Raw genomic sequence first — 26,722 nt, 5'->3', positions numbered from 1 at the left:
GACAGACGTAGACGATTACTTTTGACCCAGCTTAGCAGCCGTAGTCGGCCGGAGAGCCGGCGGTGGGGGATTGTGGGAGAAGATGGCGGCCACCGTTCACCCCAGGATTGTCCGGGCCCTGCCAATGTCACGTAAGTGTCACCAGGAACAGCTGCCTCCGATTGCGATTCCGAGAGTGGGATCTACAGTTCGGATAGTGGCGCCGTGCTGCAGCGGCCACGCCGTCTCCCTGGGCGCCTTGGTCTTTCTGGGTCCGGAGCTGCTGCTGCAGTTTTTGCAGTGAGCTCCCCCGCTCACATATCAAATTGTGCGCTTGGAACGGGGTCTGCGCTGAGAGGACGTGAGCAACGGCAAGGGGAGAAAGTGGGGGGACTTGTGAAGGATCGAGAGAATCGGAGTTCTGACAGGGTTGTAGGGTTTGGGGTTATGCTAAATATATGTGTGTGGCGGGCAGGGGGTGGGGGGCGCGTGGGATCTGAAAGGAATGGAGAAAAGTGGAGAGAACGTTCTTCATGGATTGACTTTATGACCTTGTGCAAACCCTTAATTGTTCTCGACTTCAGATTCTTCCTGGCACAATGGAAATGATAATACCACAACGTGAAAGAGTTCCTGAAAAGATTAAATGAAGTAATAGATATGAAAGCACTTTGTAAATCAAAAGCATCTCTACAGATGTGGAGTGCGTTGGGTCGAGGCGCTGGGGCCTGGGGAGCGAGGGTGGAGAAGAATCAGGAGCTTGGCGGAAAGGAAAGGGAAGAAGAGGAAAAGATAGCTTAGGATTTGTCTAAGAGTTGTTCATGTTGCGTTTTATTCTTATTGGATCTGCTGTCATGGTCCTTAAATTGAGAACCTACATTTGCTCTTCCGCTCACCAAGAGAGGCTAGAAAAGCAATTTGAGTTTTTGAGCAGAGGAACATAAGGAATAAAGAATATTACTCTCCTGATGATGTTCATAATAAATAGAGGAAATGGAGAGGCTGGAGCCAAAGAGGGTAGTAACTTCTATTTGTTGAGCACCTACTGTGTGTGAGGCACTGTGACAGGTCCTTGCCCTTGTATTACTAATTCTCATAGCAACCCTCTAAAAAGTTTAGCTCCGTGAGGCCAGGGACTTTTTTACTGCGCTAGCCACAGTTTCTAGGATAATGCTTGGCCCATAATCATTGAAAAAACAAATAACCATGTGGGCTTAGTGTAACATTACCTCTGAAGAATTTTGAAGTAATAATAAATGAAGGCAAGTATTATTCATGGAATGCTTAATGAGTGCTAGGTAACGTGCTAAATGCTTTTCGTGCATTTACTCTAATCCTTGTAACAATCTTGTGAGGTATTAATTCTTTGACTCTACTAATTCTTCCCATTTCATTGATTCTGTCCTTCATTACATACTCTTACTTCCTTACTCATCGTTCTAATCATTCCCTTTCATACATTCTCAAATCCCCAGCCTGTCTGCCTTTGTCGTTTAAAAAACCCCAACACTGATGAAACCAAGCTTTCCACTAGTTCCTGCCTGCCCGTGAGCAGTGGAGAGGACGGAGCCAGGGAACACTCCAGACTAACTAACCGGCCTTATTTTAAATTCATGAATAGAAATCTGAAGAGATTTTCAGCACTACGTTTTCCTAGGAAATTCACTTTCCCTTTCTCCATAATGATTATTTAATATCACCAGTCTCCTAAAACTTCTAACATGTGCTTCTGTCTCATTCTCAGCTGTAGAAAGAAATCAAAGGAATCAGATGGGAATGGTCTCTTTTTCCCCCTAGAAATCTAATGGCTAACCGGTGGTAATTCTCTGCCTTCCCTCCTGATGCAGTGGGTGAGCTCCTCCTGTTCTGATCGAAGGCCAGTTCCTTCACTTTGCATTCGATCCCACCCTCTCTTACCTATTCATTCCCTCTCCTGAGTCATTTATTTTTCCCCTCTATTGCGTCATTTCCATTGGCATATAAAAATGTTATAATATCTCATATTAAAAAAAAAATTTCCTTGTCCTCGTTTTCCTCTAATCCCGTTTTTCTTTGTCCCTTTGTACATCCTATCTCTTTTTTTGGCAGGGGAGGATTCCCCCTGAGCTAATATCTGTTGTCAGTCTTCCTCTTTTTGCTTGAGTAAGGTTGTCCCTGAGGTAACATCTGTGCCAGTCTTCCTCTGTTGTGTACATGAGTTGCTGCCACAGCATGGCTAATGAGTGGTATAGATCACGCCCGGGGTCCAGACCCATGAACCCAGCTCACTGAGGCACAGTGCGCTGAACTCACCCACTACGCCACGGGGCCGGCCCGTTGAGAAGGATTTTTGATCCTCCTCTTACCACTCTTGCCTCACATTCTCCCTTTTGCCCGCTCTAGTCAGGCTTCCATTCAGTGGAATAAAAATACGTAAAATTCTCTTGTTAAGGCCGTTTAGAAGCAACGTTTTCTAGATCCTGTGGTTCTCTGTCATCCTACTTCACTTTTCAGCAGCATCTCGTAGAGTTAACTACTCTCCATCAGTCACTTTCTTCATCTGGCCTCTGGATACCATTTTCTTATCTCTGTCAGCTGCTTTTCATTCTCCTTTGCTGGCTCTTTGGGCTAGTCACTTAACATCTCTGAGCCTTAGTTTCTTCATCTGTAAATTGGCAATAGAGATAGCATTTAAATAAGATAATACCTATGACTCACTTCGAACAATGCCAGGTGCCTTTGTAAGTTTAGCTGTTATTATGATGGTATTATTTTTGTGTTATTATGTGTCTGATCGGCAATGTTTGTTTTTAATCTCCGGTTTCAGTAACTATTTGGTAAGCTAGGCTTTTTCTCCAGTTCTATACTTTTGGAGAGGGAAAAACACTGGTTTCTGGGCAGAGTGCCGCTGGAAAGTCATCCCTGGAAAACAGACACAGACTGACTTTCTTACTCACTTACTTACCTACTTTTGATGATTTTCATTAGTTTGATATTAAGTTTGAGCTTCATTCTTTTTTTGAAAAATGTTCTCTACTAACTCCCCTTGGGCTCCAATCCTTATCATCAACTTTTTCATTCATCATCAGGTTCAGAGTCTGTTCCGGGTAAGTCTTTTGCTGTTCCCTGCACAGGGCGTCTTCATTCCCACCTCTATGTTGCTATATGTGTTATATGTTTCACATGAAAATCTGTTCTTTCTGTTATTACTCATTAAAACCTTTCTCAAGACACTTTATCTAGGAATCTTTTCTCATGATTATCTAACGTGTTGTCCCCCTTACTTTGCATTCTCTCAGTTTGTTTTACTGTGGAGTTTATATTCTCTTAATTTGTTACTGTTTACTGTTTTTTAAATGTGATTTATCTCCCTAGGTAAATTATATCCTATGGGGCAGGGAGTTTACTTTCTCACTTTTGTATATTCTATCCTATGGATTCTTTGTTGTAATAGTTTGTGTTTATTATTGCTGCTGGCACTTGAATTATAACTTTCAATTTAAAAGTTAAATTTAAACTTCAACCTCAGTGAATGAAAATACTGATAGCAAAATGACGTCACAGGTTTCTAGGAAAAGAAGCTCTTTGTATTCGTAGTCACTTTTATATTAACATTTGCCATTTTTGTGTCTTCTGGGGTTTTGTTTAAGGTTCTTCTCTTACTGCAATAGTCACATCCGTGTTTCACGGGCCCCCCCAGCGCCAGCTTCATCATGCACTCATTCCTCATGGGAAAGGTGGGCGCTCCTCAGTCAGTGGGGTCGTGGCCACTGTGTTTGGAGCAACAGGATTCCTGGGCCGATATGTGGTCAATCACCTCGGTGAGTGAAGTCCCTGAGTGTAATACACTCCGACGCCATTTATTAGGGTTGCCTAAGGAGAACCCTGAGCTTTGTTTTCATTTTAACAGTGTTACAAGTTACTCTTATCTTGGATTTATGTAATTTTGGTCTGCTGTGCATTCTGAGCACATCCATACTTTCTATATAGGACGTTAAAACGAGAATAGGGACTCTGAAAAGATACGGCATCTCTAACATGGCAAAATATGCTTTTTGCTAAACATAGTATCAATTCACATATTATACTAGAGTTCAAATATTTACCAGATCACTGTTGTATAATGTATCCATATTATTATGTTAACATTGATCCTTGTTTCAATCCATTCTTTTTCAGGACGTATGGGGTCACAGGTGATCGTACCCTATCGATGTGATACGTATGACACCATGCACCTTCGTCCCATGGGTGACCTGGGCCAGATTATCTTTCTGGTAAGAGCCTGTATTACTTATTATTGGAGTTGACAGATGTAAATTACTAAGGTCATTTTTAGGAGGGAAAGTCATATAATGAAGTAGCACTTTCCCCCCAGAGTGGACCAAGGGCATCTGCCATTCACAGGGCAATGTTGTAAACTTTAGTCTCGCCGTCGGTAAGTTTCTTCTGTAAAGGACCAGATAGTAAATATTTTAGGCTTTGCAGGTTGTAGGGTCTTTGTCACGATTACTCAACAATCCTCTTGTAGCCCCAGAGCAGCCATGGACAACGTATAAATAAATGGGAGTGGCTGTGTTCCAGTAAAACTTTATTTACAAAGTTACACTGCAGGCTAGATTGGCCTGTAGGCCATAGCTTGCCGACCCCTGCTCTAGACCTGCCCTGTCCAGTGTGCTAGCCAGTAGCCGCATGTGGCTGTTGAGCACTTGAATGTGACTGGTCTAGATTGAGATGTGTGGAAGTGCAAAATACACACCCGATTTCAAAGCCTTAGTACGAAGAAAATAATATTCAATATATTCTTAATAACTTTTCACATTTATTACATTGAATAAATTACATATTGGGTTAAATAAAGTATATTATTAAAATGAATTTCACCTATTTCTTTTTATTCTTTTAAATGTGGCTAGTAGAAAGTTCAGAATTACATACGTGCCTCATGTTATGTTTCTCTTGGACAATACTCCTAAGACAGAGAAAATCACAAATAGGGTGTTTTATAATTTGGTTTGCTTGGCATAGACTTAACTTAGAGCGATCCTTCCTGAGGATCCCTGTTGTTATTTTTTAATCTGCAGGTTCTTCCTTGAGGCCACAAGTTGCCAGTGGGCCGAGGCAGGGGGAGCAGAGGAAGGGAGACCCTTCAGGGGAGTCATTAGAAATGTGTGGGCCCTTTTGTTTGTCGCGGTGATTGGAAGCAGCACAGGGTGATTAGGTAGGGCCGGGGATGCTGCACGTCCTACAGTGGGTCCTGCGGTGCACAGGACAGGCTTTCTCCACAGAGCGTTGTGCTGCCACTGTGCCTGCAGGGCTCCTGGGGAGAACCGGTGCGGATTTCCCTGCTGTAGTCTGTTTGAAACTGCTGTCTGAATGGCCACTGGTTTACCAACCTCAATGTGCCCCGTAGGCCCCACCCCTGGGAATTTTGTTTCCTTTTGATTCCTTCTCCCCAGGCATCGCTCTTGGGCCATTCGTGCAGTTATACCTCAAGCTCTTCAACTCTGAGTCTTCTTGCACTCTTCCTCTCCCACCCTTACCATCTTTTCTGAAAAAGACTTTTTAGCTCCTTATATGTCAAGCTGCTTCTTTTGTTGAGTATGTCGCTCACTGTGCTGCAGATTTTGTGTATATTTCACTTAATCTTCATGGCCACCCCGTGAGGTAGGTTGCGTTTTCAGATTTTACATGGAGGTTGGAGAGATCATTTGTACACAGTTAGTAAGTGGCAAACTGGAACTTGCGTTCCTGTCTGACTCCAAAGCTGTTATTCTGTACCGTCTCCTGTAGCCCACTCACCATCATCAGTTGTAACTGGCTCCTCCTGCTGAGGGCTTCATGTTGTTCTCGAATCTGAAATAAGAGAGTAGTTGTGAATGTTTCCAATTTAACGTTAGCCTTTAAGAGCCATTCCTCCTATCTTCAGTCTGTCACTGATTGCTGCTCAAAATGAAAAGTCAGTTTACCTCCCAAATGATCCTTGGTTCTTTGGCTACCTTTCAGGAAGGCAGACTTGATTACTGGATTCCTTTACACACTTGTCGGGGGCAGTTGGGTAGACACAAATTGATATGCCCCGTTAAAAATGAATAGTGTCTTTTCTAGTTCTGTCATTTGATTCCCTGAATAAAATGTACTTTGGACTGTTTGTCTCCAGAAGAGTCAGAGAATCAGCAGGGAGTTTGAGACCTCACGATGATTTCTGTTGTAATAAATGGAGCCTGTGTGAAGTGGTGCCGTGTTCTGACTATAACAGATGGCCCGTTTTGAAACTTGCTGGTTGGGGGCTACAGAAGTGTACATTGCCGGGGGGCGTCCCTTATGATTTCATCTGACTGGCTACTGCTATTGTAGGAGTGGAATGGGAGAAACAAAGATTCTATCCGAAGAGCAGTGGAGCACAGCAACGTGGTCATCAATCTCGTTGGGCGAGAATGGGAAACCAAGTAAGTCTTTCTCTCTAGTTTCTTCTTTGCGTAAGCTGTCTTAGGGTTCAGTAGACATTCACTGGGCCCCTAATATGCCAGGCACTGTAGTTGTGACGTTTTCAGTTAGTCCATCAATAAGCCTTGACTGAATGACCCTTTACATGCCCTGTGGCCCTCCTTAGGGGATTTAGTTGGCAGTGAGTCTGGTATAAGTAAGCAGTGTGATGAGCTGCCCGTAACAAGCCAGTATGGATTGTGTCAGTGTGTCTGGTGTCACTAACTTGACAAAACCACCAGTGCTGGTCCTGTGCTTGGATCTGTCCAGCTGGGAGGAGGTAAGGAAGGAGGATTTTCCCTGTTCTGTTCAACAAGCCGAACGCTGGTTTTCCTCGAGGAGACAAAATTCTGGATCTGTTCTCCACATTGTTAATCAAAGATGGCATGACTACTGGTTCGAACAGTTCTTTTTAGCCTTTGTGTGGGTTGTTTATCCACAAATACTGTTTTTATCCTGTAGTTCTATGACATTTTGTTCACACCTCTTTTTTAGCAGATAGGACTTTTTAAAGTTTGACTTAGTTTTTTTGTGTGTGTCTGCCTCATCATATATTTTAAGTTCTGTGATGGCTTGGAGGGTCTTGTTCAACTTTCTGTCCTCCGTAGTGACTAATACAGTGCCTTGTACGGAGGGAGCGTGTAGTTAATGTTATTGGCTAAAATTGGTGACTGATTTTGTAGTTTCTCTTTTTTCCCCTAAGAGAAACAAAGGCCTGGGGGTAAGAAGTGATTACCCTTCTCGCCCTCAACACTTCTCCCCTCCCCACCCAACCAGTGCGGCCAGATGTTTTTCAGAGGCCTCAGGTTATAACTTAGTGTAAGCTATATATTATGTACAGTAATGATGAGGAGCAGGCCTGTAAAATTGAAAAAAAACGTTACTTTTGACTTTGGGTTAAATCAGTGCTCTTTAAAAGTTTAACTATTATGAATTCCAGCAATAATATGAAAACCAGCTGATCACAGAAAGCTTTGAAATCCTGAGTCAGGTGTTCTTAACTGATCCCTATTTTTTTCTTCTAGGAATTTCGATTTTGAGGATGTTTTTGTGAAGATTCCCCTAGCAATTGCTCAAGTGTCCAAGGAAGCTGGAGTTGAAAAATTCATTCATGTTTCCCATCTGAATGCTGATATTAAAAGCTCTTCTAGATATCTGAGAAATAAGGTAATGAATTGATTTGGGAAGTGATTCACAGAGCTAGAGTTTCTTGGCCCCTTTGAAACATGAGTTAAATCAGAAGAGTTTCTCACTGAAATGTCCAGAATTAGAAGAGGTTCTAATTCTCCATATCCAGAATTAGATTTGTGGGATGTGTGTCTGTGCGTCTGTGTGTTCTGACATTTTGGTCGAGTGCCTTCTGTTTGCAGGGACATATGCTAAGGAGCTTCAGAGATGGATAGAGCCAGCCCTGATGGGCTAGTGGTTAAAGTTTGGCACGCTCTGCTTTGGCAGCCCAGGTTTGGTTGCCGGGTGCAGAACCACACCACTCGTCTGTCAGCAGCCATGCTGTGGCACACTGTGGCAGTGGTGGCTCACGTAGAAGAGCTAGAATGACTTACAACTAGAATATACAGCTATGTACTCGGGCTTCGGGGAGGAGGGAACAAATAGAGAGGAAGATTGGCAACAGATGTTAGCTCAGGGTGAATCTTTCCCAGAAAAAAAAAAGAAAATATATGTATATGTAACATATAATATAAATTATATATTATATTTATATTTTATATATATTATTAAAAAAAAGATGGATACACCATATTATTACCTGCTCTCAGAGGCTTAAAGTTTCTTGGGACATAATAGAATTACACAGTAAACATCATAAAAGGTAGAGTATGATTCTGCCAAGAGTTGTATCTGCGTCTCCTACCAAGGGTAAAGGACCATCTTTCTTTGTCAAACCCCTTGCACAGTCATGGTCTTACGCCACTCTTGAAGAAGTGCTGTGAAGGCTGAGGATGACAGAGAGAAATATTTGCTGGGGAAAATGGCTAGTCACATAGTATTTAGGCTTCTTGTCCTTCTAGAAACCCCATTATGGTCTCGGTTGTACCTAGGGATTAGCACTCTGCTTTGGAATCAGTCTGTAACCTGAAATGTCTCTATTGTTAGGGACTCAGAAAGGACTGCATGTCTGGGACTGCCTGTAGCATTTGGCTTCTGCACAGTGAGCCTGCTTTGAGTCAGACTGATAAGGACCGCAGAGTGCCTTGACAATGGCTCCAACTTTTTGATCCACTGTTTTCTTTTATTGAACAAACTATTTATTAAGTGCCTACTGTGTGCTACATATTGTGTTAGGTACTGGGGATATAGTAGTGAATAAAACAGAGGTGGTCTTAGCCCATCTCAAGTTTCTATCCATTGAGAAAAATACTTCCAGATGCACCAGACGTTGCAGAATAGCAGACTGTGCCACAGGAGCATATAATGGGGGGAGAGGGCATCTGTCACTTAGGAGCGTTTAATCACTAGCATCAGAAAATGCAGTGTAAATTGGCTTAAACATGACGGGAATTTATAGGCTCATGTATCTGAAAAATCCAGCAGTAGGACCTTAGCCACACTGGTGCCAAGGTTCATCTGGACTTCAGCTTTGTTTCTCTGTGATTCTTTCAGCTCTTTCTTTTTGGGTAAGCTTTGATTCTCGTAGTCACACCTGGTCACAGAACTGGCTGAGTATGTCCAGACCTCACCGTTTCATACTACTTTGGAGAGAGAGAGCACACGCTGAGCCTGCCTCAGCCCTAGCTTCATGAATCATCTGAATTTGTGATCGCTTAGAGGGGATGGTGGGGTCAGTCAGTGGTGAGAGGGAGGGAAGAGTCAGAGACGTCCGGCCTCTGGCTTACACCCCTGAGGGGATGGTGGTACTGTTGAATAAGGTGAGAAATGCTTGGGACACTAGGCTTTAGGGCAGTGGTTCTTAGCCTTAGCTGCACATTACAGTCACTGAGGGAGCTTTGAAAAATCTTGATGCCCAGGCTGCACCCAGACCAATTAAAATAGAATCTCTGGGGATAGAGCTTGGGCATCAGTATTTGTAAACTCTCCTTAGGTAATTCCAAGCTACAGCAGAGATGGAGACGTGCTGTTTATGGAGAATGGAAGAAGATGATCCAGTTGGGGACTTGGTTACATTTCAGGTGCATGTCAATCACAGGGTAACGGTGATGAATGGAGTTTATGATCCTGGAGCTCAGAAGAGAGGTCTGGGTTGGAGATATAAATTAGGGAGTCACCAGCATTTGTTGTTAACTGAAGCAATGGCAGAGCCCAGTGAGGACGTGTAGGTTGAGAAGAGAGCTTTGGACTAGACCAGAGGAGTACCGATGATCAGTGGTCTGGTAGGTGAAGAGGCACCTGCAGAAAATAAAACAAGCAAAAAGACAGAGAGAGTGGATGCAGTGAGCTAGAAGGGAAGCCAGCAGAGTACGAGGTTACGGACACCAAGGGAAGACAGTGTCCGCTGAGGGAGTAGCTACTTACCAGAATGCCATTGAGAAGCCAAGTAAGGTGAGAACTGTAGAGTCACCTTGGATCTACTGACGTGGAGGTCATTGGTGATCTTAGCAAGAATAGTTTGAGAGCGAGTGTAGGGAAGGAATCCGGAATACAGGTGAGTGAAGAGAGCAGGAGCAGAGGCATGGGGACAATAAGGGCAGGAAGCATTTTGAAGTGATTTGGTAAGAGGATCAGGGTCAGAAAGCTGGAGGGGCATGTGGAGTTGGAAATTTCTTTTTCTTTTAAAGTAGAGGATCTTGATATTGTTTAAATGCTGATAGGAAGGTGCTGGTGAAGAGAGTGAGACTGAAGATATGGGAGAGAGTAAACTGGGCCGGTTGCTGAGAAAGTGAGAGGAGGTGAGCTCTGAAGCAGTGGAGGTGGCCCTGCTCCTCTGTCGTGGGAAGAAAGGATGGTTGGTTCATGCACCTGAGTGTGGATTTAGTGGCGGGAACTTGGGGTGGTTTTTTCTGCTGCTATATTTTCTCTTTGAATTAGAAGGTGAGGTCATTTACTGGAAGGAAGAGGAAAAAGTAAGGGTGAAATTTGAAAGAACAGAATATGTTTGAAATTGTCATATGGGAGAGTAAACTAATTAGAAGAAAACTCTATTTCTGGAAAATGTTGAGGGCCCAGTTAAAATTGGTAACATGAATTTATAGTGGTACCAATTTATGATTTTTATTTATTTTCCTCCAGCTCTGAAGGCAACAGGAGTGCATGGCTCAAAGAAGAAGGCTAATGGGGTTCCTGTAGGATTGGGATTTTGCCCCATGGGTGGAGTAAGGGACAAGGGGACAAGTGGTTTACAGTATTGGTAAGAGAGTGATTGAAAAGGGAGGCTAGAAAAGTTCTACTCTGATTTTTCTCCTTTCTTCTGCGTAAGCTTCTGTCGAATAAATATGGGAAGAAACCTAACCAGAACTATAAGAGGCAGGGCATTTTTATGTGTTATTTTAAAAAAAATTTCTGTGTAATTGAGTTTTATGAATACTACAATTGCTTTAATCTGGAGGAAAATATGACCTTTGAAATACAAGTAGTATCGTGACAGTGGGACAAATGGAAGCTTCGTTCACTCGTCTCAGAACTGTGTTTGGTTGCTTGTTTAGGCTGTTGGAGAGAAAGAAGTGAGGAATGCATTTCCGGAAGCGACTATCATAAAGCCAGCGGACATCTTTGGAAGAGAAGATCGATTCCTCAATCATTTTGCAAGTACGTGTTCTTAACGGTGGAGAGAGGATGGGGTTAACAGGTTGAAGTTAGCACAAGCTCATGGTGTTCTCTGTCATGATGGACTGAGGTTATATTTTTTCTCCCCAGTTGCCTTTTCCTCCCCAAGGGTTATGTTTGTCTAGTCAACATGCTCCTTCTCATGATCGTCGTTACTGGATATCAAAGGAGGGACTTAGATGCGCGGAAAGAGCACGGACTTGGAGTCAGAGGCCTGAGTTTGAATTTTGGCCCCAAGACTAACTAGTTCTGTGACTTTGGGAGGTCTGTGGGAGGCAGCTTCCTCCTCTGTTAATGTGGATGTCTTGATGTCTCCCTCAAGCGTGGTGTGGTAGTTGATGAAGTAGCCTGCGATACAGCAGCTGCACGCAGTAAAAGCTGCAGTGTTGGCTCCGTTAATGCTTTTCCTCGGAAGCCCCTGTTTGTTTACTGCAGTCTCACTTTTAGTCTGGTAGCCAAGTCACTTAGATACTGATTTCAGAGACGAAAAGGTAGCATCGTACTTGGTCAGACACATTTCATAGGTCTTCCTTGTTAACAGCAATTTCTGTGGAATGGGATTAGATGTGGAATAAGTATTAGTTTGGTCATTGCTAAACTAAAACTAGTCAGTTGGTCTGTAAACTGCTTTCATAGGCTGGGAAATGTTTTATGTTTACTCTCATGCTTTTTGTTTGTTTATTTACTAATTAAACTTGGCAGAGAAAATCAGTGTTCTTGACTAAGTGAAGAGATTTTGAGATTTTAGGGGTGAAAAACTGATCTTTTGTGACTGGCTTGTTTCACGTGCATGATGTCCTCAGGGTGTATCTGGGTTGTGGCGTGTGACAGGATTTCCTTCCTTTTTAAGGCTGAATGATATTCCATTGTGTGTGTAGACCACATTTATCTGTTCATCTGTCAGCGGACCCGTGGCTTGCTTCCAGCCTCTGGCTGTTGTGAATAATGCCGCTGTGAACATGGTTGTGCATGTATCTCTTCCAGACCCTGCTTCCAGGGACACCCAGAAGTAGAGTTGCTGGATCATATGGTGGTTCTATTTTTAATTTTTTGAAGAACTTCCATACTGTTTTCCATAGTGGCTGTACCAGTTTACCTTTCCACCAAGAGTGCACAGGGTTCTAGTTTTTTCATATCGTTGCCAACTCTTGTTATTTTCTGTTTTTTTTATAGTAGTCATCCTAATGGGTGTGAGGTAATATCTCTTGGTTTTGCCCTAATGATTAGTGATGTTGAGCATCTTTTCCTGTGCTTATTGGACATTTGTATATCTTATTTGGAGAAATGTCTGTTCACATCCTTTGCTCACTTTTTTTTTTTTAAAGATTTTATTTTTTTCCTTTTTCTCCCCAAAGCCCCCTGGTACATAGTTGTATATTCTTCATTGTGGGTCCTTCTAGCTGTGGCATGTGGGACGCTGCCTCAGCGTGGTTTGACAAGCAGTGCCATGTCCGCGCCCAGGACTCGAACCAACGAAACACTGGGCCACCTGCAGCGGAGTGCACGAACTCAACCACTTGGCCACGGGGCCAGCCCCCCTTTGCTCACTTTTTAATTGGGTTGTTTGTTTTTTGTTATTGTTGAATTGTGGGAGTTCTTTATATATTCTGGATATTAGCCCCTTATCAGGTATATGATTTACAGATATTTTCTCCCATTCCATACGCTGCCTTTTCACTCTGTTAATTTGGGACTTTGATGCACAGAAGTTTTAAATTTTGATGTAACCTAATTTATCTATTTTTACTTTTGTTGCCTATACTTTAGGTGTCTTATCTAAGAAATCATTGTTAAATCCAATATCTTGAAGCATTTCCTCTATGTTTTTTTTTGAGGATTTCGTAATTTTAGCTCTTGCCTTTAGGTCTTTGATCCATTTTAAGTTAATTTTTCTATATGGTGTAAATTAAGGGTCTAACTTCATTCTTTTATATGTGGATATACAGTCTTGCCAGGACCATTTGTTGAAAAGACTGTCATTTCCCCATTGAATGGTCTTGGCACTCCATCAATAATAATCTGACCATATGTACGTGGGTTATTTCTGTCTATTCTACTCCACTGGTCTGTCTGTTTTTATACCACTGTTTTGATCACTGTACCCTGTTCTGATTACTGTAGCTTTGTAATAAGTTTTGAAACCAGGAAGAGTGAGAGACCTTCAACTTTGCTTTCTTTTTCAGGATTGTTTTGGCTATTTGGGATCCCTTAAGATTCCATGTGAATTTTAGGATGGAGTTTTCTCTATTTCTGCATGAAACACCATTGGGATTTTGATAGGGATTTCATTCAATCTGTAGACTGCTTTGTGTAGTGTTGACATCCTAACAATATTAAGTGTTCCAATCCTCGGACATGGGGTGTCTTTCCATTTGTTTGTGTCTTTAAATTTCTTTCAGGAGTGTCTTGAAGTTCTCAGTGTGCAAGTCTTTAGCTCAAGGTAGTTAAATTTATTCCTAAGTATTTTATTCTTTCTGATGCTCTTATAAGTTAAACTTTTAAAAATTCTTTTAAAAAACTCTTTTTACTTTTACATTTAACCTACTTGGGATTTGTTTTGGTTTGTGGTGAGATCTAAGCCATTTCTTTCTGTTTGTTTTTCAAAGAGTAGAATGATTGTCTCAGCACCATTTCCCACATACTTGTGGTACTGCGTTCATCATATACCAAACTCCTGTTTTTATCAGCATGGTTTTCTGGGTTACCTATGCTCTGTCACTGACGCATTGATTCCTGTGTTCCTCCTTAGAATGGGGTGCCATTAGAGCCCAGTGTTGGGAGTGGCCATGCATTTAGCATTGTAGAGCAGAAGATAAGTAGCCAAGGCCTTTTTACTTTCCATGTTTCCATGTCTGAAAAACAAATGGCTGCTCCTTCTAAGATCATTAGCTTCCTCAGAGTCAGCTACATTTGTTTCATTATTTCTCTTATGCAAAATGATTATGTTAACCTGGAGCATCTTATAGCAGCTTAGGCCTTCTAATAGTTTTGTTTGTTCTGCCAGATATTCGCTCGTTTGGTGGTGTACCTCTTATTTCCTTGGGCAAGAAGACAGTGAAACAACCAGTATATGTAAGTACTATGGATGAAGGGGCTTTTGCTAAATCCAGATTCAGGCGATCAGTTTTCTGGTTTCATCCTAATTCTGTAACTCCAGCATTTTCCTCTTGGTCAACTCGCTTCGACTGGTTGCCTCTCAGTTTACCTAAGAGGTGCATGTATTCTCTGTGTCTTCACTGCTTCATTCACTTAAGAAAAATGTATTGAACTCTTAGACACACCGTACGGGTCACTGGGGATACAGAGCTGTTAACTGGACAGACACAGATTGCTGTCCTCAAGTTGGTCTCCGTTAGAGACAGGGCAGTGAAGCAATTAGCATGCAGGGTGATGAGTGCTGCGATGGGAAGAGGGTTTTAAGTAATTGCATCAGAGGGACACCTGATTCTGACTTGAGGGTCAGGGAAGGCCTCCTAGAGGAAATGACATCTAAGGTGAGACCTTACAGATGACCAACAGCAAGTCAGATGAAGAGGGATGGGAAGGGCATTCTGTGCAGAGGAAGCAGTGTGTATATGGGCCCAGAGGTGAGAGAGCAGTGTTGGATTCCGAATGATGTTGAACTGGGGTTTCTCAGCTGTGGCACTATTGAAATTTTGGGCCAGATAATTCTTTGTTCTAGGAGGTGCTGTAGAATGTATAGCAGTGTTCCTGGCCTCTAGCCACCAGATGGCAGTACATCTCCTCCCATTCCCCCATTGTGACAACTAAAAATGTCTCCAGGTATTTGCCAAATGTCCCCTGGGGGCCAAAATCCCCCCAAGCTGAAAAAGTGGGGTCTAAAACCATGTAAAATTACTGTCTTGAAATTCAGATGGTAGAACATTGGCAGTTCCACGTGGTCAAGCCTAGTGGTGTGTGGTGTCTTAGAACAGAGTGGGGAGGAGTGGCCAAGGGTGAGATGGGAGAGAGTGGGCAAAAGCACCTCAGAAGGGCCCAACAGCCCTCTGAAGACAGATGCATTCTGACGAGAGAGAATATGTAAGTGAACCTTCCAGTGTGGAGATCATCTGAGCTCTTGAGAAGTGGGTTCTGTAGAGGCTTTCTGAAAAGAGACGATGCCGCTATTTTCATTTGATCATGTTTTTTTGGTTGTGCTTGATGTGGCTTTCCTTCCTTCCTCTCTCTCTCCCTTTCTCTCTTCCTTTCTCTCCTCCATCTCTCTCTGTTTCTCTGTTTGAACAATTACTTGAACATGTGTTATAATTTCTTATAGGTTGTGGACGTATCCAAAGGAATTATTAATGCAATTAAGGACCCAAATGCCAGAGGGAAGACTTTTGTCTTTGTTGGGTAGGTGGCTAGAACTTGCCTTTAAAATTGTGCTACCTCTTAAAATGAAAGAATGATAATGATTTACAACAACAGTAATTTCTAAATGTGTCGCTAACACATTTGTTCGTTGTATTGTTACAATGCCTTTCTTCAACTGTATTTATTCCAGAAACCCTACTCCCTTAGCCCCGAGACCAGTGTGTCTCAAAGAGCTGTCTAAAGGCCGCCATTGTCAGAATCTCCTGAATCGTTTATATTAAATCAGGATTTGAGGGAGCCTAGAAATCTGCTTTAATAAATGACTCTTCTGTCCCCACAGTCTGAGAGCCACTGCCCTAGGCTGTTACGTATACTTAGTCCAGTGATCCCCAAGGATGGTTTCCTCCTACTCCAGTGATGTTTTTAATATATGAAAGGATATTACTATAAATTCTGAAACACAATTTACTTTTAGGGAGTAAGTATAATTGCAAAATCAAATTAATTTTGATACAGTATCTCAGTGCCTCTAAAAGATTCCAGATGGCTGGTTTAGGGTACAGTTGTTCATGCCGTGCAATTTATTTGATGCTCTCTTTGTTGAAATTTGCTCTCGGGAAAAATGGGGCACAGTTAAGCTATGTGACGTAACCAAAATTATTAAATCATGTTACAGCTATGTTTAGGACCTTTTTACTGAATTAAACTAAGACTAAAAAACTGAGACTCAGCCTGCAAGTTGGAAAGTACCAAGTCCACTTGATAGTTGGCCCAGGACCTTGTCATTAGTGAAGCAACCTAACAACACACGACGTTCCGTGAAAGGTGGGGGTCTGATTCAACGATAAGTGATAGCCTAATTCGTAAGAAATAGTTGCTTCTAGAGAAAAGATGGGCCAGACCTGGAGGTCTAGTGGTTAAGACTCCACACTTTCAATCCTGGGGCTCCGGTTTGTTTCCCAGTCAAGGAACCGTACCACCTGATGGTTGTTGTATTGTCACGGCTGCGTGTTGCTGTGATGCTGAAAGCTCCACCACTGGTGTTTCAAATAGCAGCAGGGTCACCCATGGTGGACAGGTTTCAATGGAGCTTCCAGACTAGACAGACTAGGAAGAAGGACCTGGCCACCCACTTCTGAAAAAATTGGCCGCAAAAACTCTGTGAATAGCAGCAAAACATTGTCTGATGTAGCGCCGGGAGATAAGAGGATGGCGCAGAATGACTGGACAGGTTCCGCTCTGCTGGACACAGGGGAGCTGGGAGTTGGAATCCACTCTATGGCATTAACGACAACAAAAAGAAAAGACACTTTTCTTTCTAAGCCGGGAGGCAGAGTATACATTCCCAGGATTATGAATTCATATATTGTGTTTTATCATTATTATTATAAATTTAGTTAGTAAGTTTTTTTTACAGTGCAAAAAACTATGGTGTGTTTATGTCAACTAGCTGCTACAAGATGTATGTTTCTCTTCGACTTCCCAATTCGGTACATTAGCATGTAATCAGTTATGTACTCTAGGAAAACTACAAAAAAAAAAGTGTTCAACACAGGTTCCATAAAACACTAGACTCAGAAGATGTGAGGGTCTGGTCGAGAGGTCCTTAGACCAGGATTCCAAGGAACAGATGAGCAGAAATGGCTTTACAGACTTTGCTTCCTGCTCAGTGGACATGGCTCTGCGATGAGTTAGCCGTTGTCCTCGTGACCTGTGTCCAGCCACTGCAGTCCCTTTGCCAGGTGGCAGTCAGTCATACTTGTTTGGTAGAGATGGGAACAGTAATGCTAGACGTGGCAGTGTAGGCATTTTTCCTTGTGAAATTGTAGATATGCATCTACACTTCTCTTTTTGTCTCTTCAGCCCCAGGGGACAACTGCTTATTTCCCTGACATTTTGAGGCTAAGGCAGCGGCATAAGACCTTAATTTTGCTCCTAGGTTTTTCACAGTCATTAATTATAGGATGTTGGTCCAGCCTGTCATTCATTCCTTAAATGCTTATTGATACACACACATACACAAAACTATGAGAACCAGTAACAAGTTCAGCAAGGTCACAAGGTACAAGATCAATATATAAAAATCAGTTTCCGTATATTAGCAAATGAACAATCTAGCAAATGAACAATCTGAAAATAAAGTTAAAATAATTTTGTTCAGAATAGCATCAAAAAGAATAAAATATTTAGGTATAAATTTAACAAAAGAAGTACAAGACCTGTATACTGAAAATTACAAAACATTGCTGAAGGAAATTAAAGATGTAAATAAATGGAAAGACATCTTATGTATATGGATTGGAGGAGTCAATATTGTTAAAATGGCAATTTTCCCCAAATTGATCTATATGTTCAACTCAGTCCTATCAAAATTCCAGCAGAATTTTTTGCAGAAATTGACAAATTAATTCTAAATTTATATGGAAATGCAAAAGACCCACAATAGCCAAAATCATTTTGACAAAGAATAAAGGGAGAGCACATAAGCTTGCCAATTTCAGAACTTTCTCCAAAGCTGCGGTTATTAAGACAGTGTGGTCCTGGCATAAGAAGAGACATATAGATCACTTAAACAGAATTGATAGTCTAGAAATCAACCTCTACCGATGACTGTTTTTTGACAAAGGTGCTGTGACACCTCAGTGGGGAAAGGAGTCTTTTCAACAAATAGAACAGAGAAATCCACATGCAAAAAAATGCACTTAGGCCCTTTCATCACACCATACATGAAAAAATTAACTCAGAATAGATCAAAGACCTCAATGCAAGGGTTAAAACTAGAAAACTTTTTGAAGAACAGTAAAAAATCTTTTAGATCTTGGGTTAGGCAAAGTTTATTAGATATGGCATCAAAAGCATACTTCATAAAAGAAAAAATTAATAATTTAGACTTCATCAAAGTTAAAAACTTTTGTACTTCAAAAGACACTAGCAAGAAAAATGATGAAAAGGGGCCAGCTCTGTGGCCGAGTGGTTAAGTTTGCGCGCTCCGCTGCAGGCGGCCCAGTGATTTGTTGGTTCGGATCCTGGGCGCGGACATGGCACTGCTCGTCAGGCCACGTTGAGGCGGCGTCCCACATGCCACAACTAGAGGGACCTGCAACTTAGATATACAACTATGTATCGGGGGGTTTGGGAAATAAAGCAGAAAAAAAAAAAGAAGATTGGCAACAGTTGTTAGCCCACGTGCCAATCCTAGAAAAAAAAAAAAGGAAAAATGATGAAAAGACAAGTGAGGAGATGGTCAGCTAAAGGGCAGGATGGGGTGGGTCAGAGAAGTCTGTGGAAAATGTGAGGACGGCGGAGAAGATGGGGAGTGTTCCCTGGGAGGACAGGAAGAGAGCCCTTCCCGGGAGCACAGGATTGCAGGCAGAACTGAGGCTTCCGCCGAAGTTGCTGAAGCCGGTTAGCCTGGTTGTATTTTCTCTACACCTCCATCTTGCTGGGGCTTCGGGCGCAAAGAATGCAGGTACTTGGGTTAATCAGAGTAGGGGTTTTGCTGCACTAGTATAGTAAGAGGGGCGCGGGGGACAAGGTTTTACAGAGGAATGACTACAGTGCTGAACCATGAAATCTAAGCTGGGAAGGACGTAGGCTTCAGTGTACCTTTCTCTGTGAGCGGGACACGTAAAGGGGTCTTTGAGTCACAGTTCATGGAATGCACAGTGCTTTGGAACAGCTGAAGAGCAGGTGTATTCCATAGAATTAGTTCACCCGTGATCCCAGAATTGCTGTCAGCGTCAAGACGACAGGTTGTTCTTTGGCATAGCATGTATTATATGCCCTGCACTGATCCTTACAGATCCTTCTGGAAATCGAAGGAAGCTTTTTGAGGGCTTTGTCTCATATTTCCCTCGGCTGACATTTTCATGGGGTTTCTTTGGTTTTTGTTTTGTTTTGTTTTTGGTGACAATGTCAGAATGATGAAGTTCTCGCTGAGTTACCTGCATCCAGCTCTCAGCTGTCACAGGCTTTCTGAGGCAACAGGGAGTAGGAAACTAGGCGAAGAGATTTCAGAATGTATTGTAAGTGATAATTAAAGCTAGGTTAATGTGGTCCAAAACTGCTGGATCACTGGACTAGAACAGAAGTCCAGAAACAGTCTCAAATACATGGAAGAATGTAGTGTGTGCTCAGGGTGACCTTCCAAAATGTGACGAAAGGGTAGATAATTCAGTAAGTGGTGTTACATCTTTAGATCAATACAGAAATATGTTGTAGAAGGAACTTGTTTTATGGTTTAAACAACTTAAAAACATTAGACAAAATGTGTGGACATTAATGTCACTGGTGCCCATAGAGGGATTTTCTAAATGTAAAACCAACTATAAAGTAAAAGAAATCAGTAGTTTTCATTAAATGAAATGTTTAAATTTTCTTATTGCCACAAAACACTTAAACATTAAAAAGCAAAATGCAGACAATAAAAGATATTTCCAACTATATCATTAAAATAGAAAGAATTTTTACAATTCCCTCTTATAGGCAGAGACTCCAGGAGGAAAGAGAGAAAAGAAAGAAGTGTAAATGGCCAAAAATATATGAAGAAAAAAATTAATCTCTAGCCTAAAGGTAATGCTAATTAAAATGTTGAGGTACCTTTTTTACCTGGCAGACTGGCAAGATTTGTTTTGCTTATTTTTTGTGACTAAACTCATTTTTGGTGAGAGGCTACTATCATTTTAGGTAAATTAGTAAACCTTTTGGAAGGTAGTTTGGAAGTATTCAGTAAAAGTCTTAAAATTTCAAAATATACTTTGAGCCAGTTCCACTTCTAGAATGTATTATAAATATATAGTTATGGATAAGTAAAAATATTTACTACAAGAATGTTCATTAAAGCATTATTTTATAAAAGAAAAAAAGAAAAATTAAATATTAAATAGAGCTGGGTATTGGTAAAACAGTTATGATTACATGCAGTGCAATACATGCAACCATTAAACATGCACTAGAGTATTTAATGGCATAGGAGCTGATGGGGGTTTAATATTAGATGAAGCAGACATTACGGAATAGGATGACCTATGTAATCTTATATTTATAAACATGAAAAATGTGTATATGTAAGCGGATGAGGAGGATATATGTTAAATATATTAACTTTATCTTTGGTGGGATTGTGGGTGATTTTTCTTTATGCTAATCTGTATTTACTGTAATGCATATGTGTTTCCCTTTTCATAAGAAAAATGTTATTTTATTAAATTAAAAAAGAAAATCTGTGAGGAAGAAACAATTTAAAGTATGAATTTTCTTTTTGTAGGCCCAATCGGTACGTGCTTTTTGACCTGGTGCAGTATGTCTATGCTGTGGCTCACAGACCCTTCCTCCCATACCCTCTGCCACATTTTGCCTATCGGTAAGTGAAGTACTTCTTTCTGTGCCTTCTGAGTAGAGCTAACTCGAAACGTTTGTCCATGATGCTGTTGCTTAGGGTTACAGGGAGTGTGTGTGTTACAGTGAAGTCTCTGAGACTCTTAACTAGGAGGTGCCCCTGATGTCTTGATGTTGGTTGTCTAGGAAAGAACCAGAGGTGTCTGAGAAAGCGAAATGTAGATCAGTGTGGATGAGAAAAACGGTGTGTGTTGAGAGGTTAGATTTGCAACTCTTCAAATTCTCCAATTAAAAACTACTCTGTTTTAATTGGGAGAAGTGTCTTTCTTGGAGGTTGTATCTCTCTTTCAGACCACTCACCCAGAAGTGGGCAAGGGACCCTTCTTTATTAGACCAGTCTGATGGTGTAGTTGTGGAAAGGAGCCAGTTCACTCAGACTTGGCCTGCGGTTGCCTTACCTTCTTTCCCTGCTCCTAGGTTCGCTTCCTGCCTTTGTAGGCTTAGAATCTCGGAATTGTCATGTGACACCCTAGTGGTCTGGTCACGGAGATTTTCACATCCAGTTTGCCCGAGGTTGACTTATAAACCAACATGGCAGTTCACTCCTTCGTTCGTCTGTTCATTCATTCATTCAACAGGTACTTACTGATTGCCCGCTGAGTCTTAGGCAGTGTGCTAGGGACTCGTGATGTTACAGTAAACCCTCAGAAAGCTAATGATCTAACAGAGGTACCAGAAAAATCGACAGTCGGAATGCAGTGTGAGAGTGTTTGTGGAGAGTGTTCTCTTTGTCAGGCTGTCTGCTTCATCCTCATTTAATACGCACGGTGACTGGAGCAGGTGGGAAGTGTCAGAGCGAGTGAGAGGGGCAGAGCATGAGGAGTACCTCCAGTTAGAGGACTAGCAGAGGAGGGGAGCTTGATGGTGGGGGCTGAAAAGAGTAGTCAGACAGTTCAGTGCAAAAGGAGGAGAATTTGGGAGCCTAGCGAGCAGAGGGCGGGGCTGTCTGAGGGAGGGAAGGAGCGCTTAAGAAGGGAGCCCGCTGATGGTTCACACCTGTACTTCCAGCACTTAGAACAGTGCTTGGCACACAGTAGGCACTCTGTTAATGTTTGTGGAAGGAAGTGGCACAGAAAAGTCAACTAAGATAGAGGACTGGAAAGCATCCACTGGAGTTAGCGGCGAGGTCATTGGTGACAGCGGCTTCAGTGCACTGGAGGGGCGTAGACCAGGTTGCAGGGAGCTGCGGTCTTGCATAAAATCGCCTAAAATTGAGAGTTATAGTGGAGTTGGCATGTGCGCATGGTGTGGCCCACTGAGGACACTGAAAATAGACCCTGGAAGTGATCTCTTAGCGCAGGAGCAGAGTGCAGAGAAGTGAAGGTTTGTTAGGGGTGTTTTTATTAAGCTGTGTGAGCCCAATAAGGTGCCTTTGTCTGCCAGTGGAACAGGTTGTCTAGAATCTGAGGTTTTATGTGTTCCTGGAGAAGTTCTGACCAATCTTCAGCTTCCTCTTTCCTGTTTTTGCACCATATGTTAGAATATTGCTTTTCAGGTTTTTGAAAAGCTGTGGAGCCTTGTGTTCAATGCATTTTTTTGGGAGGGGAGACATTAGCCCTGAGCCAACATCTGCTGCCAGTCCTCCTCTTTTTGCTGAGGAAGACTGGCCCTGAGCTAACATCCGTGCCCATCGTCCTCTACTTTATATGTGGGACGCCTGCCACAGCATGGTTTGCCAAGTGGTGCCATGCCCACACCTGGGATCTGAACTGGCGAACCCCGGGCCACCGAAGCGGAATGTGCGAACTTAACTGCTGCGCCACCGGGCCGGCCTCTGAATGACTTTTTACATAAAGGCCCACCTGGTAAATCAGATGAAAGCAGAACTGGTCTGGCGGCAGTGATGGGTGATACTCAGAGCACGTACTCCCAACCTTTGCCCCCAGTCCTCTGTGGGGACCCCAAGGAATTCCTAGGGTACCTCAGATGCTGGCCTAAATCCTGCTACCCTGGGGATATTAAGACAGGAACTGGACGACAGATAAGGAGAACCCTCCATTTTCACTGGAGTGAAGAGATGGCGTTAAGCAAGACAGTAGCCCCTCTCGTCTGGTTTCGTATTTGCTTCCTGATTTGAATCACAGATCTTAGGCTCTTTTAGTTCCCTTGGGGCCCCTGCTTTGAAGGCTTCCAGTTGCTGTCCTACACACTGCTCAGCTCGCCCTGCCTCCTTAACGGGAATATTTGAATGTCTGAGGCTTAAGTTCGATTGAATTTCACAGCCTTCACTGAATGTTGCGTCATTTTTGTTTGTTTTGTTGTTGGTGGTGGCTTCACTTTAGTTTAGAGTTTTGAGGATATGTTGTCTCTGGAGAACAGTTGTTGCCGGCAATTCCAGTGGGCAGGCTGGGTCAGCCTGGAAGGAAAGGTGGCCTCTCGGGAGCTGATGCCAGGATGTTGCTATTTTCTTAAAGAAAAATTGAGTGGACTCCTGCCTCGACAGCAGCCTCTCTTGCTGCGGGTCTTCAGGCTAGCTGGAATATGGGGCATAGGGACACTTACCACGTGTGCCGTCTGTCTTCCTTTTTCCAGATTGGTGGCACGACTCTTTGAAATGAGTCCGTTTGAGCCCTGGACAACGAGGGATAAGGTGGAGCGGGTGAGTGTGTGTGGGGTGAGCGGCGGCCCCGGGTGGATGCTGGGAGAGAGGTGCTGAGACAGAGAAGGAAGAAGGGGCTTTTCTTGGCTGGCTCGCCTGGGTTAGTCTGCTCTTGTCTGTCTGTTCTCCTGTCTGAGGTCGGCCCCTCCACTGTGCACCGAAACTCAGCCTCTCTCAGCCTGCTCCAGGGTGTGGTTTCCCGTTATCCTCTTTCTGACATTATCAGGTTTGCTTTCTCTGCTCGGTCATTCCCATCAGCATACAGACATGCCTAGAGAGCTCCATTTTTTAAGGGCAAAACCCTCCCTTCCCCCAACTCTCTGTTAGCCGAGGCCCTGTTTATCTGTGTCTCTTTGTGTCATCGCCTCAGAACTGCTGTCTGTACGTGCTATTGACAGTTTCCTACCTCATTCTTTCTTTAGCCCACTCCATTCAGGCTTTTATTCCCATATCACCCCTAAAACTGCTCTTTTCAAGGTCAGCTTCGCCGAATCCAGTAGTCAGTTCTCTGACCTCATCTCACCCTGTGTGTGAACAGCATTTGTCACAGGGGCCCCTTCTCTCGTGAGACCCTGAATTCCCACCTGTTTTCTGACCGTCTCCACATCCTCTCACTTTTCCTCCTCTCATGAGGCCATGCTCTTGAGTCTCCTTTCCTGGTTCACCCTCCTCTTCTTAATCTCTAAATTTTGGAGAACCTAAAGGCTCTGTCCTCGGCCCTTTTCTGTCTTTGCTCATTCTCTAAATGACCCTCACCTCAGCCTGTGCTGCAGCTGCCGTCTGTAAGCTCATGGCTGTGATTTTCCCTCCAGCCCTGAATTGCCCCCCGCCCCCGCTACAGACTCTTACATCTATTTAGGTGTGTTATAGCCATCTGAAACATAACACGTCCTTAAATAGAATTGCAAACTAGCCTCTCATCTCAATTGATATCACTATCCTCTCTGGTGCTCAAGCCAGAAATCTAGGAATCCCCCTTAATTTCTCCCTTTCCCTTAGCAGTGTGGATCTAAACCAGCACCGTCCACCCCTGACGCATGTGGTTTGTGCTCCCCACTCTAGACTTACCCTCTCACATCTCACCGAGCGCAGATAGTGCTCTCGTGGACAGTGCCGGGGACCTTTGAGCTGATATTTGCTGACCTTGTTTTTTTGCCTTAAACTCTTTTTCTATGGTCTACTTTCAGTGAGTTCCAGGAATCAACATCTGCCACACCTCCTTTGAAAACAGTTAGGTCTTGGTGCTGGGGCTCAGGCCAGCTTGAGTGTCCGGGCGTTTGCTAGGCTGGCATGCTGTGTTCTTGGCCGGCTCTCAGCGCTCTCTGTGCTTCTTTGTTTCTTCAAAGGTTCACATCACAGACATGATGTTGCCTCACCTGCCCGGCCTGGAGGACCTTGGTATTCAGGCCACACCCCTGGAGCTCAAGGCCATTGAGGTGCTGCGGCGTCATCGCACTTACCGCTGGCTGTCTTCTGAAGTTGAAGATGTGAAGCCAGCCAAGACTGTCAACATTTAGTGGTCCCTGAGCTGCCCTTGGTGTTTAGTGCCATTCAGGTCACCTGGCTAGTGGCCAGCCACTTTCATCAGAGAATCTTGTACATAGTGAATAAGATCCCTCTATTAAAACATCTGAGGTTAAATTCTGCAACTGTGTTTTCTTTCTTGATTTGTAAAATGAGAGATTCAGCCATTCAGAACTGGAGCCTAATTATCTCTATATATTTAATAATGACATATATATCATTTATTCTCTGAAATGCTGAGGATTTGAATTTCTCTATGTCAGGCCACTTCTAGCATATGTTCTGGAAGACAAGATGTCTTTTTAATGTCAAAATACTATGAAGACCTCAAGTGATATGTGGTTGTCTTTGAGTATCCGTTAATTGAGAAGATATATAATGTCCCATAACTAATCTGAATTTATTCACGCTTAAGGTATTTTATTAAATTTACCTTAAAGACATCTACATGCATTTTGAAAATAGTGTATACATGTAGAAACATGGTCTGTAGACATGGGTTCTCAACTACTGGCAGCAGTCTCCTAGTCCTGTGCTCGGATCTGAACTACCTGAGGCCTCTATGCCCTGCTGTTAGGACACCATCCGGACGATTTCAGATGCGTGGGTGTAGACCTGTGCGCAGCAGGTGCCACAGCTTCATTAAGGCCGATGCTTAGAAATTAGGGCTTTTTATGTAAGGCAGTATTGCAACCAAGATCCCAATGAGCAGTTGGCTTAGTGTTGGCAAATCCCTCAGTACAGTGCGATTAAACACTCCCATAGTTTGTGGGGAAGCCAACACACCACCCTCCTGGGTGAGCCCAGGTTGGTCACCGATTCCCCTGCAATCAGCCCATTGATCTGTAGGATGGGAATGTCAGTGAAAACCCTGTTCAGTGTGGGAATGCCTGTCTCATCCTTACCGAGTGAGGCACCTGGATGTTGAAGGGGAGTCCTCCACCTGCCCTTCCGTAATGCTCCAGAATCTATTGTCCCAAAATGGACAGAAGTGTGCTGTTCAAAGTGTGGTCCATGGACCAGCAGTATCAGCATCATTGGGAGCTTTTTAGAAATGCAGAATGCCAGGCCCTACCCCAGACCTGTTGAGTCAGGATCCACATTTTAAAAAGGTCTCTCAGGGCTGGCCTGGTGGTACAGTGGTTTAGTTTGCATATTCCACTTTGGCAGCCCAGGATTCACCAGTTCAGATCCCAGGTGTGGACCTAGACACCACTTGTCAAACCATGCTGTGGCAGGTGTCCCACATATAAAGCAAAGGAAGATGGGCACAGCTGTTAGTTCAGGGCTAGTCTTCCTCAGCAAAAAGAGGAGAATTGGTGGCAAATGTTAGCTCAGGGATAATCTTCCTCAAAAGGAAAAAAAAAAAGGTCTTTGGGAAGAGGCCAGCCCAGTGGCATAGTGGTTAAGTTTGCGTCTCCACTTTGGCAGCCTGTGGTTCACAGGTTCGGATCCCGGGCACAGACCTAGCACTAGTCATCAAGCCATGCTGTGATGGCATCCCACATAAAATAGAGGAAGACTGGCACAGATTTTAGCTCAACATCAAACTTCCTCAAGCAAAAATAGGAAGATTGGTAACAGATGTTAGCTCAGGGCCAGTCTTCCTCAAAAAGACAAACAAAAAAATAATAAGCCCTCTGGGAGATTTGTATGCACGTCAGCGTGAAGGGTGCCGATGTACAGAAATGCTGCATCAGAGTA

At 43.1% G+C, this 26,722-nt stretch overlaps 1 protein-coding gene across 1 annotated transcript; it reads left to right on the top strand.

The window, feature by feature from the left end:
• Positions 1 to 25,139, top strand: NDUFA9 (NADH:ubiquinone oxidoreductase subunit A9). Its single transcript, XM_046644508.1, has 11 exons — positions 1 to 131; positions 3,609 to 3,779; positions 4,138 to 4,235; positions 6,316 to 6,407; positions 7,470 to 7,611; positions 11,064 to 11,166; positions 14,189 to 14,256; positions 15,461 to 15,537; positions 20,765 to 20,860; positions 23,428 to 23,494; positions 24,841 to 25,139. The coding sequence occupies exons 1-11, from the start codon at positions 83 to 85 to the stop codon at positions 25,009 to 25,011; spliced, it is 1,134 nt and encodes a 377-aa protein (XP_046500464.1). The 5' UTR covers positions 1 to 82; the 3' UTR covers positions 25,012 to 25,139.
• The last annotated feature ends 1,583 nt before the right edge of the window (positions 25,140 to 26,722 follow it).

This window comes from Equus quagga, chromosome 1, assembly GCF_021613505.1.
Source record: "Equus quagga isolate Etosha38 chromosome 1, UCLA_HA_Equagga_1.0, whole genome shotgun sequence".
Taxonomy (NCBI): Eukaryota; Metazoa; Chordata; class Mammalia; order Perissodactyla; family Equidae; genus Equus; species Equus quagga.
Note: the sequence above shows the minus strand (reverse complement) of the source record. Positions and strands in the feature narration are given on the sequence as shown.

Coding starts and splice junctions, on each gene's coding strand:
- NDUFA9 (XM_046644508.1), top strand. CDS start 83: ATGGCGGCCACCGTTCACCCCAGGATTGTCCGGGCCCTGCCAATGTCA. Junction 132..3,608: donor CCGGGCCCTGCCAATGTCAC/GTAAGTGTCACC, acceptor GTTTTGTTTAAG/GTTCTTCTCTTACTGCAATA. Junction 6,408..7,469: donor GGGCGAGAATGGGAAACCAA/GTAAGTCTTTCT, acceptor TTTTTCTTCTAG/GAATTTCGATTTTGAGGATG.